We start from the raw sequence: 13,760 nt of genomic DNA, 5'->3' as shown, positions 1-13,760 counted from the left end.
TCCCCGAGCTACACAAGTAGTGCCGAATTGGACAAGCCATTTCAGAGATGAACAAAAAAGGACGTTTTTCTCCCGTACCTATCTTTTTTTAATGTAATTTAAATCCAGATTGTTCGTGGAATAAAGTATATTTTTTTGGAGCATTGCCAAGAGGGTTAAAAAGGGATCTCTCAGGGAGGAACCTACAGAGTTCAGTATGATAAATAACGTTTGGTAAAGCCTTTTTACATGAGACGAAATTAACAGCGAGTCTAGATAAATTCTACACTTGAACCTGCAAAATTGAGGGTACCAACGAGTGAAAACTTCGCAGAGAGAATAAAAAACGGAACATTGGTTTAAAAACTATTATATTTTAGGAATCCTAAATTATATCTAACACTATTAACTTAAACCAATTTTCTTGTACTATTTATTAGAATATCAATATTTATATCTAATATTCGGGGTGTCTCAATTTTGATTTGGTATCAGTAGATCTTGCTACAGCTTCGACATTTCACGTTGAAGGCTCAAATTTTAGACACCCTGTAGGCAATCCACGGCTCTGGTATTTAGCGTTATTTTCCCTTTGTTGCTACTTACCTAGATTGGACATAGTTTGCACCAATTCTGACATGTAAGCCTTGCAGAATGTTGTGTAATAAAATGAACTTATGCTAGGACTTTTAACAAATATGCAACTTAAATATGTAAAGTACACTTATTCCTGTATTTAATTATTAATAAGACACAATGAATGCCTAATAAGCATAACGACATTTATACTTATTTAGTTACCTATCAAAGTACCTATAGTCCATTTTCTTCAAAACAAACACGATCAAAGCGACGCTAAATGCGTCACTCACCACATGGACAATCGCTGATTGGTCTACACCTGCATGACTCAAATCGTTTTACAGGGTTGGACTCAGTTTAATTTTTGTTGCTTTCGCAGACACCTATATCGTATTATCAATTTGTATTTATTCCTATTTGTGATTTGTCGACATCTTCGTGTATTTCAACACATACTTCATTGAATTACTTCGGCAATAAGCTCACACGACGTCCTTTATTATATTTTAATAGAGCCTAAGCAAGGTCCTGTTCAATAATTTCGCGGTGACTGTGTGCGTGAATCGTGTCCATCTTGAGAAAAAATAGACATGATACGGGGTGATTCATCAACATTAGGAAATGGGAAGTCGGGAAAAACTGTACGTTAAATAGTGAGCGCCAACACATGCATATGCACATGCCTCATGCGAAGGTTTGGAGGACATGCAAGACGTTGAATTCAAAATTTCAATTCTTTTTCGCCACTAAGCTGAAAATTGTCACCAAATTAGTGAACTTGTGATTTTTTGGCGGCAAATGCCATCAGTATGTATCGCATGGCGTTCGTTATATCGATTTTCTCTCTCGACTCGTCTTCTCGACAGATCGAGGTACTGGAATGAACCAAGAACGCACAACTAATGGAAAAATCACTGTTAGGTTTTGAATGAAATTTCATTAGCCCGACGTGGTAAAGAGTTGTTGCTATTAACGCCCATTGGTATCAGTCGTAAACGGCGCCGTCAGTGGGCATCGCGGAAATTGCATATCTTATCAGATTCATCACTTAAAAAACGTGACGTTCACCACTCTGTATTTCCGGAATTACCAACTTTCAGACGAGGCATGGTTGCGGCAGTGCTCACAATTTAGCACGCAGTATCTCTAGCTTTCGAATTTGCCATTGTCGATAAACCACCCTGTATAACAAGCGAAACGATCATTCTTACATATTTCGTAACTATTGAGGAGTTACGAATTCAAATGAGGAGCTAAGAAATTTGCGCATCAAACAGAGACTATGAAACAATTTAAAACTAATCAGCGTTACGTTAACACCAACAGAAACATCTCATAAAATATCAACGAACGTAAGAGTAAGGATCCATCTCCATTTGAAAGGACCCAAGAGAAAAAGACTCAACGCACATGAAAAAAAGTTCATTAACATAGTCCATATCACAGAGGAGCTAAACATAAAGTGAAAAATCATAGAGAAGATTCTCAGATACCTTGTCACTTTCTCGAAAACATCTACTTTACGTATGTAGCTGTGCAACCAGAATTTTAACTAAATTACCAAACGAAGATGTAAATAATTACTTGAGCTGGACTAACACCATGAAGTAGGTCACTGTGGCACCAAGAACCTGGAAATATCTCGTTTGGTTCATATTTTCCACGCTTACTTAACATTCCTACCGAAGCGAATAGATCCAGAGAAATGGTAAAAAACTTGGCCCCAGATATAGATAAAGCTTTCTGGCACTGCTGACACACAATTTGCACGAAAGTTTTGGCCTCCTCTGACCCATCGTACCAATGGCAGCTGTATGCCGCCTCCATCACAGAAGAACTCTGGAAAACATGCCATTGAATGCTCCTCTTGTTCGTCATCTATTACACAGACCTCTTCAATAAGCCTATTTCCAAATATGCAGAAATGAAACACTTGTGCAAGGGAATAGATCAAGTAGCCAATGGTTGTAGCTGCATAGGGGTTGATTCCATTGATCTGCAAATATACACGAATATCACTGCCAGGGATTTTCAGCTGATGTACTAACCTTCGTGGCTTGATAAGCCAGCAGAGTAAGCATGATGGTAGCAGTCAGCATGTGCAGCAATAAGGCCACTCCATAAGCGTCTCCAATTGCTGTAACTAATCTGCGACATCCATTAGCTTTCTGACTAGCTTTCTTACGTAGATTAGTAATTACCTTACTACGTGCTTGTGTCTCTCCACCCAATATTTAATGGCTGATCTCACCAACAGCTCCTGTTTCTTGGTGAGGCCATTGGGGCCTACCCCGCCTCCGCCCTGACCAAAGGTTTGCAGAGCTCCGGTTCTAAAGTGCAAATTGCCCAACTCCTGCCTGGTGCTGTAGATGCCCTTTAGATCGTCGTTTTTCGGATTAAAGTCTATAATATTCCTAACTTTATTTCAAATCTTTTGTTACGATTTCTAGTACCGTTATCAACGAGATTATCCTGAGATGAGGCGCTTCCAGGGGACTTAAATAAGTCTGCGCTTTTGGGAACGTACGTGTCTAAAGAAGCTGATAGTTCCTGTTAATCGAGAAATTACATTGAGTTGGAGAAATATAGGACATTCCTACCATTAAAGGCTTTAAGATCTCCTTGAGGTGCTGCAGCTGCTCACAGGCGAATATCAACCAAGAACAGAAGAGGCTGTCTAGGAGATTTGCATGGAACAGGGAGAAGAGGACGTAGTACACTTGGTAAACCTAACGATTTTCATATAAAAGCTCGATCAGACTTTCTTTCCAACACAAATACCAGCATTATGTAATAAGGCATCCCTGACATGGCGTCAAAAGGGTACCATGCTTTCACCAGCAGCCTCGGGATGGCCTCCTGTATGGTGTTATTCTCATCATCTGGATCTTTAATATCATGCACGCTCTCTCCCACAAAAGTAATTCCAGTCCAAGCTGCACCACCACAATTAGCAACACCAAAACTATCACTAAACCAAAAAATTACCGCAAGTGGCGACAATGGTTCCCGCCAAAATGATATAGAGCAAGTGCCTCATTTTCTTCAAAGCCAAGGCATGGTACCTGTTGTTGGACTCGAGGAAAATCGGGTGGCTGTTGGACTGGTTCCATATGCCTAGAGTCCTGGAGAAAGCTTTCAGGCTTAGAAATGTTGAGAAATACTGGAATTTTCACCTGTAGAAGAATTTCGACTGCACTGCGAAGTAGATAAACTTGGTGAGGCAGTGTGTGAAGAACAGGATGGTGATGGTGTTCGCCGCTAGATAGTTGACGTTGTCTTTTTCCTTTATGAGGTTTCCAAAGATGCAGCTGTAGGTAACAGGTTTTGAAAAGTCTTTCGACTGAGAAAGTGCAGATTCTTGAAAAAATGGCGATTGATATTGCAAACTAAATAAAAGTATTTTTTTCATTGAAATGCAGATTTTACTGGTTTTCAATTACAAAAATGCTCAATTGAGCAGTCGTGGGGACAATATACACGGTGTCCAATGGAAAAAATCGACTTTTCCAATAATCGTGCCGGGAAGTTCATTTAAAAAATATTGACCCTGTTCAGCTTCCATAAAGATGCTACGCAGATGACGACTCACCCATACTGTAGCAAAACCATAAACAAATGCATACAAGAGTAGCCCAACCTCAGGATATGCAACGATCCTGAATTGTCGGCATAATAGTTGAACATGAAGTGACCTGAGGCCTGGATCAGCCTGATGTTGGGCATCAGGTCGGCCACCAGGCCGGCCACTTTGAATTTGTTGATCATCTGCAATCACCACTCCTCAGGTACCTACTCCTATCTCAAGGAACCTCATTACATACCTTGAAATTTAAAGTTAAATCCGCTCTATTTCATTATGAAACTCATGACACAACTCACAGTCCATCACAAGAGGGCAAAGGCAGGGCGCTACTAAACTTGCCTCGAGGGTGTTTGAGGCCAGGGGTTGAGGTTCCAAGAATAGTCGTCGTGGTCCAATCAGAACGAAGTTTGATTTCTGCCAAGGAGGGGCTTATATTGAGGCATTTTCTCATCTGTGGCAGCGGCGGGGGAGTTGAACTCAAAGGTATAAAGCAGTTTAAATTTTAGACGTTCCCTGCGGGACGCCCCTGCAATGGAGTAAGTACAGTGATCAACCCCTTACGGGCCGGGGATGAGCCGTGTAATTTCATGGACTTTAATTATTTAAAGATATCGAATATTAAACGTTTCTAGTTCAAAGTTTTGCCTACTTTCTGTAATGTTTTTTCGATATCTCGCATTAGGTCCGTTCCAGGCGTCGCAGCAGGTAAATGTTGCTTGAAGACCTGGGGATTTGAATTAATAACGGCCTCGATCGTCATTCGAATAAGTTGTTCAGTCTAGAAAATCATTTAAAAATTATGAAATGCCGCTGAAGAATTTCGACTGAATTTCCTCAATTTCGCGTGAAACAGCGCAAATTCATAAATTTCATGTAACGGTTCTTCTCTGACGTAATAAAGATACACGTAAAACCACTGGTTTGGAACGAGTTACAACATTTTACCAACTGTTTGCCATTCTTAGGAATAGGGAAGTTCTTTCTCACTTGCTTTCGCAAAATTTTCTTTCTGCAAGTAACACTAAAAATTGACTAACTAGTTCGTTAATGCGGGCGCAGTACCGGCCTTAGCGCGGGAGAGGGGGTGCAATTGGGCGACGGCACTGGACGGCGGCCTTTCCTAGTCGACGGTTTTTCTTAGGGGTCGAGGAAGGGCGATTGAAAATTTCGCCCTGGGCGGTAGGGTTGCTGAAGCCGGCCCTGTGTGGATGTCTCTATAAAAATGGGAAATATGCGTCAATCTATGTCTCGGAAAAATTAATGTCAAGTGCAGCAGGCAAAGTCATAACTTTTCCGCGTGTCATAAAAACTTTGTTTCATTAATTATTTCAGCTCCAGACACGTAATTAATGAATGTTTCTGCGTTTTTTAAATAGTTGATATTTGGAAATAATACTTGATGCGGCCCCGCTCCCTATTACACCCAAACCATACCGTGTGATACAGAAAAGGAAACACCCCGTTAGAATGGTCGTTTGTTTACACCAACACTAAAAACCATCAGTTCATCAATATGGTTCGTTTTTGCGTTATCAGAAATTTCGGGCATTTTTATGACTGTAAAAACTGCAGCCACAGACCAACCACCCTGTGGGATCCGAATGTCATTTATAGGCGTGCAGTGTTTCTAGGTGTTGAAACCCTATCACAAAGAAGAAGGAGAAGGATTTAAAAAGGGCGTGGAAGAACTAGAGAACCCCAAGATCGCCCCCTCAGACTTTTGGCGTTAAGAGACAGATTCATCTTGTCGAGAGCATGGAGGGCCTATTGGGATGAGAACCATTCACCCCATCCTACCCCTTTTCATCAACTAAATCGATTGCAGTTGCCCAGAGAACGGGCACAATGGGGTCTAGAATGGGATTTTGTAGTCTTCAGCGAAGAATCCAGGTTTCCTCTCAATGTGCATGAATGTGGGCAAGAGTCAAAGGGTGCACAAGACCACAGGGATAATGAACATTATAGCTCATGGCAGCAGGTCATTTTTGATTTCCTTCAGAGGTAACATGACCGCGAAACGGTCATCTTCAAGAAGTCTGACCGGAGCATGCGCTCTATTTTAGAGAACTCTGCAATACGGTTTTTCAACGAGGTAATGTGCGACCGCATGTGGCTCAGACCGCTGTGGATTTCTTCCAACAAAATGAAATCTGTTAGCTTGCCCACCCCGATCGCCAGACCTATCACCAATCGAACACGTCTGGGATATTGTGAGCAGAAGGTTATCCCACGACCCGCAAACCCTAGTGACGCTCTATAGTTCCGTACAGGTAACTCGGAATGAGGTGTCTCAAGAGGACATCAATAGTTTCATTGAATCGATGTTTGGACGTGTCCAGAAGATCGTAAGAAAATGCGCAGGCGCGACATATTATTAAGTTTTTTTCAAGTTTTAACCATTAAATTGTTTTATCCTTTAAAGATATACTTATGTTAGTAAAAGAAAAATGCACACCAAAACTATCTAAATCCAGCCATTTTTACGGAGTGTTCTCTCCTCTATCTCCCGCAGTATATCAAAGTACTTAGGTTACATAGTAAAGGGTCTTGTTAGTTGCTTGCTTAGAACACTTGCTAGACTAACACTTTTCTGTAACCCCGGCACCTTTTGCCACCCCGTTTTCTTTTGGCACGCCTCTGACCGTTCGTTTTAAGATCTTTGAATTCCTTGTTCGATTCAGAAATTTTTGATCTCATGAACATGATTTTCCTGTGACAAGTGCATTTGCTTCGTGCGTTCGCATTTGCATTTCTGGATAAACAATAACAAATTATGGCAAAAGTAGGGACAAATATCTAATGAGATTAGAGAAACCACGGTATTCTGGAGTTTCAGACTGGAACGTCTCAAGCGTGCACACTGCTCACAGGGAAGAGCCTTTTATCATCCCTAAATATGATGTATTTTTGCAAATAATATCACATAAATCGGCACTAAACAGGAGATTCTAGTGTGATCAATAAATGACCAGTGAGGTATCAGGGAAAATTTTGTATCGAATATGGGAGTCTAGCCCTCGGGAAATATCGCATCAGGATCTGTATCTACGGAGTTTCAGGCCAGCCACTAAGAACTTTAACTGTGTAAACCCCACATCTCCATATGCAATTAATTGGAGTCAAAATGTGGAAGTTTCACGGGGAAAACGAGAAATAGATCCAACTCTTTTATGCTCGAAGAATCTTGGCTGACAGATTAGCCCCGTTTTTCGGTTCACCCTGTAGAGAATCACATTTACTAATTAGGTGCAATGTAAAATTTTCATTATAATTCCGTCGAAAGTTGAAAATGTAAAATTCATAGGGAGGCTGATTCGTTACATTAATGCGCATTAAGTTGCTCATAAGCAGGTTAATTGGATTTTTAGTGAATGTTACAGCTTATTGAACAATGCTCATGCGAAGTGAATGCATTTATACAGGGTGCATTATGTCATCATGAAGGTATTTCAAGGGCGATAGTACTCCCAAAAATAATTAAAAAAATGCTAATTGACCCATGGCCGAAAACGTACAATTTTCAATATACAGGGTGGCCAAGTGTCACATTTTCTTCTCATATTTTGCGTTGTTTTACTGCAAATCAAAATAAAATCATCGATATGGCCGAATCTCAACCATAACACCTAAGGTTACAGACTGGACTTTCCTAATTTGCATTGGTAGGTATTTTTTGCGAATCCTACGAAAATAGTGAAAGACACGGAAATACTGCAAGAAACCAGAAGGCGGAAGAGTTGAAGCAGAAATTTAAATTTGACGTCATAGTTCACGCAGGATATTCCACAAAAAGGTAAAAAGCATAAAATTGTACATTACAAAAAAAATAACGCCCTGTATACGGTTACTAGCGATTTTGACACGTTTTTGTAGACGATTTTAAAGGTAATAGATATGTGAAATTTCAAAGAATTTCTTTAGGGCACACACGAGAAAATCTGAAAATCTGAGGAAAAATGCGAAACTTGGCTATCCAATACATCGAAAATTGTGCATTTTTGACCACAGGTCTATTAGCATTTTTGAATTATTTTCCGTAATACTATCGCCACCTGATACATTACGCCCTGTATACCTCGCCAAACATGGATTAAGCACGAAATAAAGAAAAACCGCTTTCAATGAGCGAATCGCGAGGAAAAAGATCTTTGATCCACTGAAATAATTTCGGAGAAATTCGCTCGATTGTAGATTAAATAAGAACAGTTAATGAGCCAACATTTCATAGGTCACGCATCGTTGCAATAACTCCAGCAACGTCCCTCGGGAACCGGCAACAAATCGCCTTTAAGGCTGGGCAGTTAAGGGACTCCAGGGAGTCACAAAGCTGGCGGCATTAAATTTGTAGTTGGAAATCACATTAAATCGACATTAGGAGAGGAAAATTACATGAAAAGTCTTTCAGGTTACTTTCTTCTGGTGTACACATCAGAAATATCAGGTCTGCAACCTCACAATGGACTCAAATTAGAGCATAAACTGCGAAAATCTCCACACGAGCGCATTATAGCACTAAAAAGAAAGCACCTCAGCTGACACGAGCACGCAACCCGCGATTGGTCGAGTGCCATTCAAGTGGTATCCGATTGGTGCAAGTAGATTCATATACCTGAACGTGGTTTCAGTATAAGACAAGTCGACTCAGCACGTTCTTGCAGTGGCAATACATCTTCTTCTGTTCTTGTTTCAGTGACTCGTTTGATCGATTTAGGGACTTCGCCATTTGAGGTAAGTTACAGCTGTGGAAATCAAATATTTAGTAGGTTTGATAGTGGTGAAATAAAATACGGTAATAACACGACGATAATGACACATTTAATGTGATAGTAATAGTTTTAATGGGTCAAGGTGGCAGGCAGGCCTAGTAGGGAGATCGAAAGTAAATAGCGTCGCTAAGGTTGGTGTGATAAAAACCCGTTTCTTAACGTTAACATCCAGGTTATATGGGAACTTTGTCGTGTAACAAAAGCGGAAACAGAGTGTTCATCCGCGGTAAGTCTACCAAAACGAGGTCATCGAAAGTATATGCACATAGCGAAGACTATATACTGGCGGGTTGCCAAACCGGTGATTTTGATTATGTAACAAGTTAAAATGTTTAAAGTGTTACAATAATAGCGCTAAAATTTGTAAAGGTGCGTGCCTTATTTAGGGGTACATAACAGACAGGGTTTTAGGAAAATTTGGCAAGAATCAACGAGAAACAGTATCTTATGGAGAGCGTTTCGTTAACTGGGATCATCGGCTCTGCTCCAAAAATTATTATTGGCGCCGATGTCGGTAATATCGTGGTAATGTTCCTGTCTTTATTAATCGTTGCTGAGACATTACTGTCCGACGTCCATCAACCCTTTATTTTTGGCAAATTTCGGCGAACTTTCCGTGTGGTTTTTAGCGGTACCAATATCGGCGATCCACCCCTGGATACTCTAACCCTTGCGTTTACTCCTGCCCCTCGGATTCACAGCTTTGGGAGCGCAATCCTTCCCAGCCTGGAGAGTCGTCACCATCTTCTTCTAGTGCTTTTTCCAATTGTTCCTGCCCTTTCCGGGAATTTTCTTAGGCACCTAAACCCATCACTAATTTACCGCGGAAAAGGAGTGTTAGTAAAAACAGAATGTGAAGAAGCCAGAGAAGAAAAACGAGGTAACGGAGAAGGGAGGGGAGATGAATTAGAGCTGTTTAAAAATTTACTCTTTGTAAATTCATCTCATGCACAGAGACGACGAGGAAAAAGTGTTTGAAGAAATTCTAATAAGATAGAGTAGAAGGAACAAAAAAATTGAAGAGAACATCCCCAGTGGTCATCCCTGATTATTTGCGAAATCTTTTCACCACCATTTCGTCCCTCTTGCTGCGCTTCTGCCAAGCCCATTAGTATTTCTCGCATCTGCGATAATAATTCGAAGATTTTAGTTGTTTTTTTTTTTTAATCTTGGAGTGTTCCTCTTCTTGGACTTTGCACGTTATGGTCCAGTTGCCATTACCACATTTGGAAAAACCTTCGGCCACTTGAACTGAATCCAATACGAAACCACCCGACACAATTTCGAATTTGGAAATTTTGCATCGGGGGTGAGAGCATAACATATAAATCTCAGTTTATGCCCGCTCTCTGTTTCCGGCAAATCAATAACGAACCAACAAATTCCCCTGATTTATTGGGAGAAACGGCAACCAGGAGTTTGAGAATTATTTCTAAAAATGTCCGTCGCCTCTTGACCAGAAACGGCAGCACATGTCAAAAGGTCGCCGACATTGGGAGTTTTTAAAGAACTTGAAAGTATAAATTGAGAACGGAAAATTAAAGAATTAAAGAAACTAAAGAATCCTCTGTCCCACCGAGTCGGTCTGGTAATTCGATTTTACGTAATTTACTTTACGTATTTTCTTCATACGCTCCTTTATTGTTCTTTATAACAACCGTACTCCCCGCATTGGTTTAATTGGTTCGAAAATTCTTGAACCGACATTTTCTCCATTTTTTTCCCGATGCAAAACAACAACTTGATCACGCCAGTTGGCCCAATTGTGGTGGATTTTAGTTCTCATTAAACTGCCCGTTATTTCGCAATTCTTAATGATGATTGATTACGTAATGAGGCTCTTCAAACACCACTCACTAATTACGGGCGATAATATTCCCAAAAGTCTTAGCACATTTCTCGTATGATTTATGGTTTATTGCTGGGTAGATACAGTCTTAATTGCCATCGCCATGAAGTGAAAGTTTGGTTTCCGAATCATCAAAACAATGCGAAAGAACGCTGTTAAAACTGCAGGCCGAATTTATTGTAAATTTAAATCTCGCGCCGTGAGCCCCAATTTCTTGGCTGGCCAATGAGAATTTTTGCAGGAAATGAAACAATCGAATTTCGAAATATCCACATGGGTGCGGTCATCGGGGCTCGGGTATTTCGGCATCTCATTCTATTTCAACTGTTGGAAAAGAACGGAAGTATCTGCACTCACACATTCTTATACGTTCTGGTATTGAATGGACTTCGGAGCAATTTGAATTTTCTTCGCCGTTAATGGTTGTCCAAGGAGTTGCCGCGCCAATGATACCCGAAGCAAGTTTATCTCTAAACTCGCTTTATTAAATGCGACCTGTCTCTTTCTAATTACATTACAACACTTAGAATAGATTAAAGATTGGTTAACCCGTTGCCGTAATTAGCCAATTATCCATTTTGCCTTGACTTAGCATTGAAATTCAGTTGAATTTCAAACTTTTACTTTCGCATATCGCCATGAATCACCACAACGTATACCCAATTCCTTAATGATTGTAGTGAATAAATTGGATTTCTTGAAAAACAACTCTGTTACGCCCTTTTCCAATGTGTTCACTGAGATGTTAAGACCAAAATGAATCGGTGAATGCGTGAAGAACTTCCGTGATTGTTGCGCAACCATTGCACGCACAATTTTACTGTTACGTAATCGCCGTTTGGGAATTTTTTTTTGTTATTCGAAACAATTTTGCGGCAATTTTTTCGGTGCTACATGGGTTTTGTTAAGGTTTATCTCGCCATGGAAATGACCCCGACCGTCGACCAAACAACCAAAATATTTTATTATTAATAATACAATTCTGTTTTGAAATGTCCACCTCACTGATCGATTTATAGATTATTTATTTATGTTTATAGATGATGGCCTCTGTACCTTCATTGGAAAGGTCTCACACGTATTAATATTTCAATTAAGTATTTTTTTTCAATGACGCAAATTTAAGGCTAGACCAATTATAACACCATTCGTCATGTTTCCAATCATTTGTGTATGCTCTGCAATAAAACACTTTATCACATTTTATAGAATTTCGATATAGGCATTGATGATTTATGTCTCTAAAACCTCGTTTAAATGTTGCCCATTGAACCAGAGGCGTCGATAATTGAATTTACTTTCCTTGCAGAACCATGACGTTAGTCCAGCCCTCTCCCGAAATGCAAATCCACATCAGAAAGGTCTTAAATGAGGACGTGGATCGCAGGCAATCCGACTTGGAACACATCAAAGAGTGGTTGTTGAAGCAGCCTCATTTGCCCGATACTTGGGGTAACGTCGGCCCTACTTGGTTGAGAAAAAATGCAAACTTGCTCTTTATCTAACTCTAGATGATTCGCGTCTCATGACCTTCCTCAGAGGCTGCAAATTCTCACTAGAGAAGACCAAAAGAAAGCTGGACATGTACTTCACAATGCGAACTGCGTGTCCTGAGTTCTTCGCAAATCGCGATATTACCAGGCCAGAGTTGCGACATATAGCCTCGCTTGGGTACAAAATCTTTTTAAATCTTATATGAAATTAAAAAAAAAATTCCAGCCACATTCCCCCATTGCCAGGCCTCACCCCCGATGGAAAACGAATTATAGTCATGCGTGGTAAAGACAAGGACATCGACACCCCCCCATTGGCCGATGTTTCCAAGCTAGTGCTAATGATTGGAGATATTCGATTGGCCGCTGAAGAAACTGGAGTTGCCGGTGATGTTTACATTCTGGATGCCAGCATTGCCAGCGCTAGCCATTTCGCCAAAGTCTCCCCATCATTTGCTAAGAAATTCTTAGTTTGCGTCCAAGAGGCATACCCAGTAAAGCTTAAGGAAGTGCATGTGGTCAACGTGTCCCCGTTAGTGGATACTATAGTTCAATTCGCGAAACCTTTCCTCAAGGAAAAAATCAAGAATCGCATTCATTTGCACTCGACTTTGGATACTCTGCACGAAATGATTCCCAAAGAAATCTTGCCGGAGGAATACGGGGGTACAGCAGGGAAGCTTCAGGACTTCCATGGTGAGTTTTATTATAGGGAGTCTGGAGGGGGAGATAATTAGAACGGGGGGATTTTAGATGCCTGGATGAAGAAACTGGAGGAGTATGGACCTTGGTTTAAGGCTCAAGAAGACATTAAGGCTGACGAGTCCAAACGTCCAGGAAAGCCTACCAATTATGATGATCTGTTCGGGATTGATGGGAGCTTTAGGCAACTGACGATTGACTAGTGAAATATGGAGATTTAGGACAATGATTTTATATGGTTACTCGTTACTTTAAAATCACATTTATTTGCTCATGTTTTATTGTTAGAATATTTTTTAATAAAGTTTTTTATATATGTAATCTGCATGGTGCCGTTCCAGTGTCTTTAAACCAAATAAGGGCTTCATCAGTATTGGAAATCTCAGTGTCGATGTTGTTTTTTATCGACGTATGCTATCAGTATCATTATGGTTTGCAGTTTGAATCTTTGAATGTGCGTCATACGCAAGAATCGTATGCATTAAATTGATTCAAGGTGAACATAAAATATGATGAATGGCGACTCAGAAATGAAATCAAAATCACAAAAATTGTTTATAGTTCTATGGAACACAGTAAAATCATTAACATATATTGTCACGCCTCTGATCGTGGCAGAATTGTAATAAATAACCTACTTACACATGCGTTCATGTCATCATTTTTATTCAACCAGTATAAACTCTCATTATCAATTTTGACCCATTAGTGTAGTCTGTAGAAAATGTGAATGTTATATCTCTGTCTTCGTTATTTGATATTACCGTACCCCACACATTCTAAACACGTGTGCGCTAAACACT

At 40.2% G+C, this 13,760-nt stretch overlaps 2 protein-coding genes across 3 annotated transcripts; one reads left to right on the top strand and one right to left on the bottom strand.

The window, feature by feature from the left end:
• Nucleotides 1-369: 369 nt before the first annotated feature.
• Orco (odorant receptor co-receptor) lies at nt 370-4,617 on the bottom strand. 2 transcript variants are annotated; one of them, XR_010733044.1, is made up of 13 exons: nt 4,386-4,617; nt 4,154-4,329; nt 3,738-3,872; nt 3,550-3,686; nt 3,343-3,497; nt 3,162-3,290; nt 3,015-3,111; nt 2,763-2,964; nt 2,610-2,709; nt 2,453-2,557; nt 2,245-2,400; nt 586-2,192; nt 370-528 (listed from the first exon to the last, which is right to left on the bottom strand). XR_010733044.1 is itself a non-coding variant. In XM_066292739.1 (12 exons), exons 2-12 carry the CDS (start codon nt 4,327-4,329, stop codon nt 2,142-2,144), a joined length of 1,443 nt encoding a protein of 480 aa, XP_066148836.1. In that variant the 5' UTR covers nt 4,386-4,617; the 3' UTR covers nt 370-2,141. The 2 variants fall into 2 exon arrangements, 1 of the variants encoding a protein (XP_066148836.1); XM_066292739.1 differs by having other exon boundaries at nt 370-2,192.
• A 4,109-nt stretch (nt 4,618-8,726) lies between these two features.
• On the top strand, nt 8,727-13,282 carry LOC136344917 (alpha-tocopherol transfer protein-like). Its single transcript, XM_066292809.1, has 5 exons — nt 8,727-8,875; nt 12,072-12,214; nt 12,274-12,433; nt 12,482-12,951; nt 13,009-13,282. Exons 2-5 carry the CDS (start codon nt 12,076-12,078, stop codon nt 13,158-13,160), a joined length of 921 nt encoding a protein of 306 aa, XP_066148906.1. The 5' UTR covers nt 8,727-8,875; nt 12,072-12,075; the 3' UTR covers nt 13,161-13,282.
• Nucleotides 13,283-13,760: the final 478 nt, after the last annotated feature.

The sequence above is a fragment of the Euwallacea fornicatus genome, chromosome 18 (assembly GCF_040115645.1).
Source record: "Euwallacea fornicatus isolate EFF26 chromosome 18, ASM4011564v1, whole genome shotgun sequence".
NCBI classification, from domain to species: Eukaryota; Metazoa; Arthropoda; class Insecta; order Coleoptera; family Curculionidae; genus Euwallacea; species Euwallacea fornicatus.
Note: the sequence above shows the minus strand (reverse complement) of the source record. Positions and strands in the feature narration are given on the sequence as shown.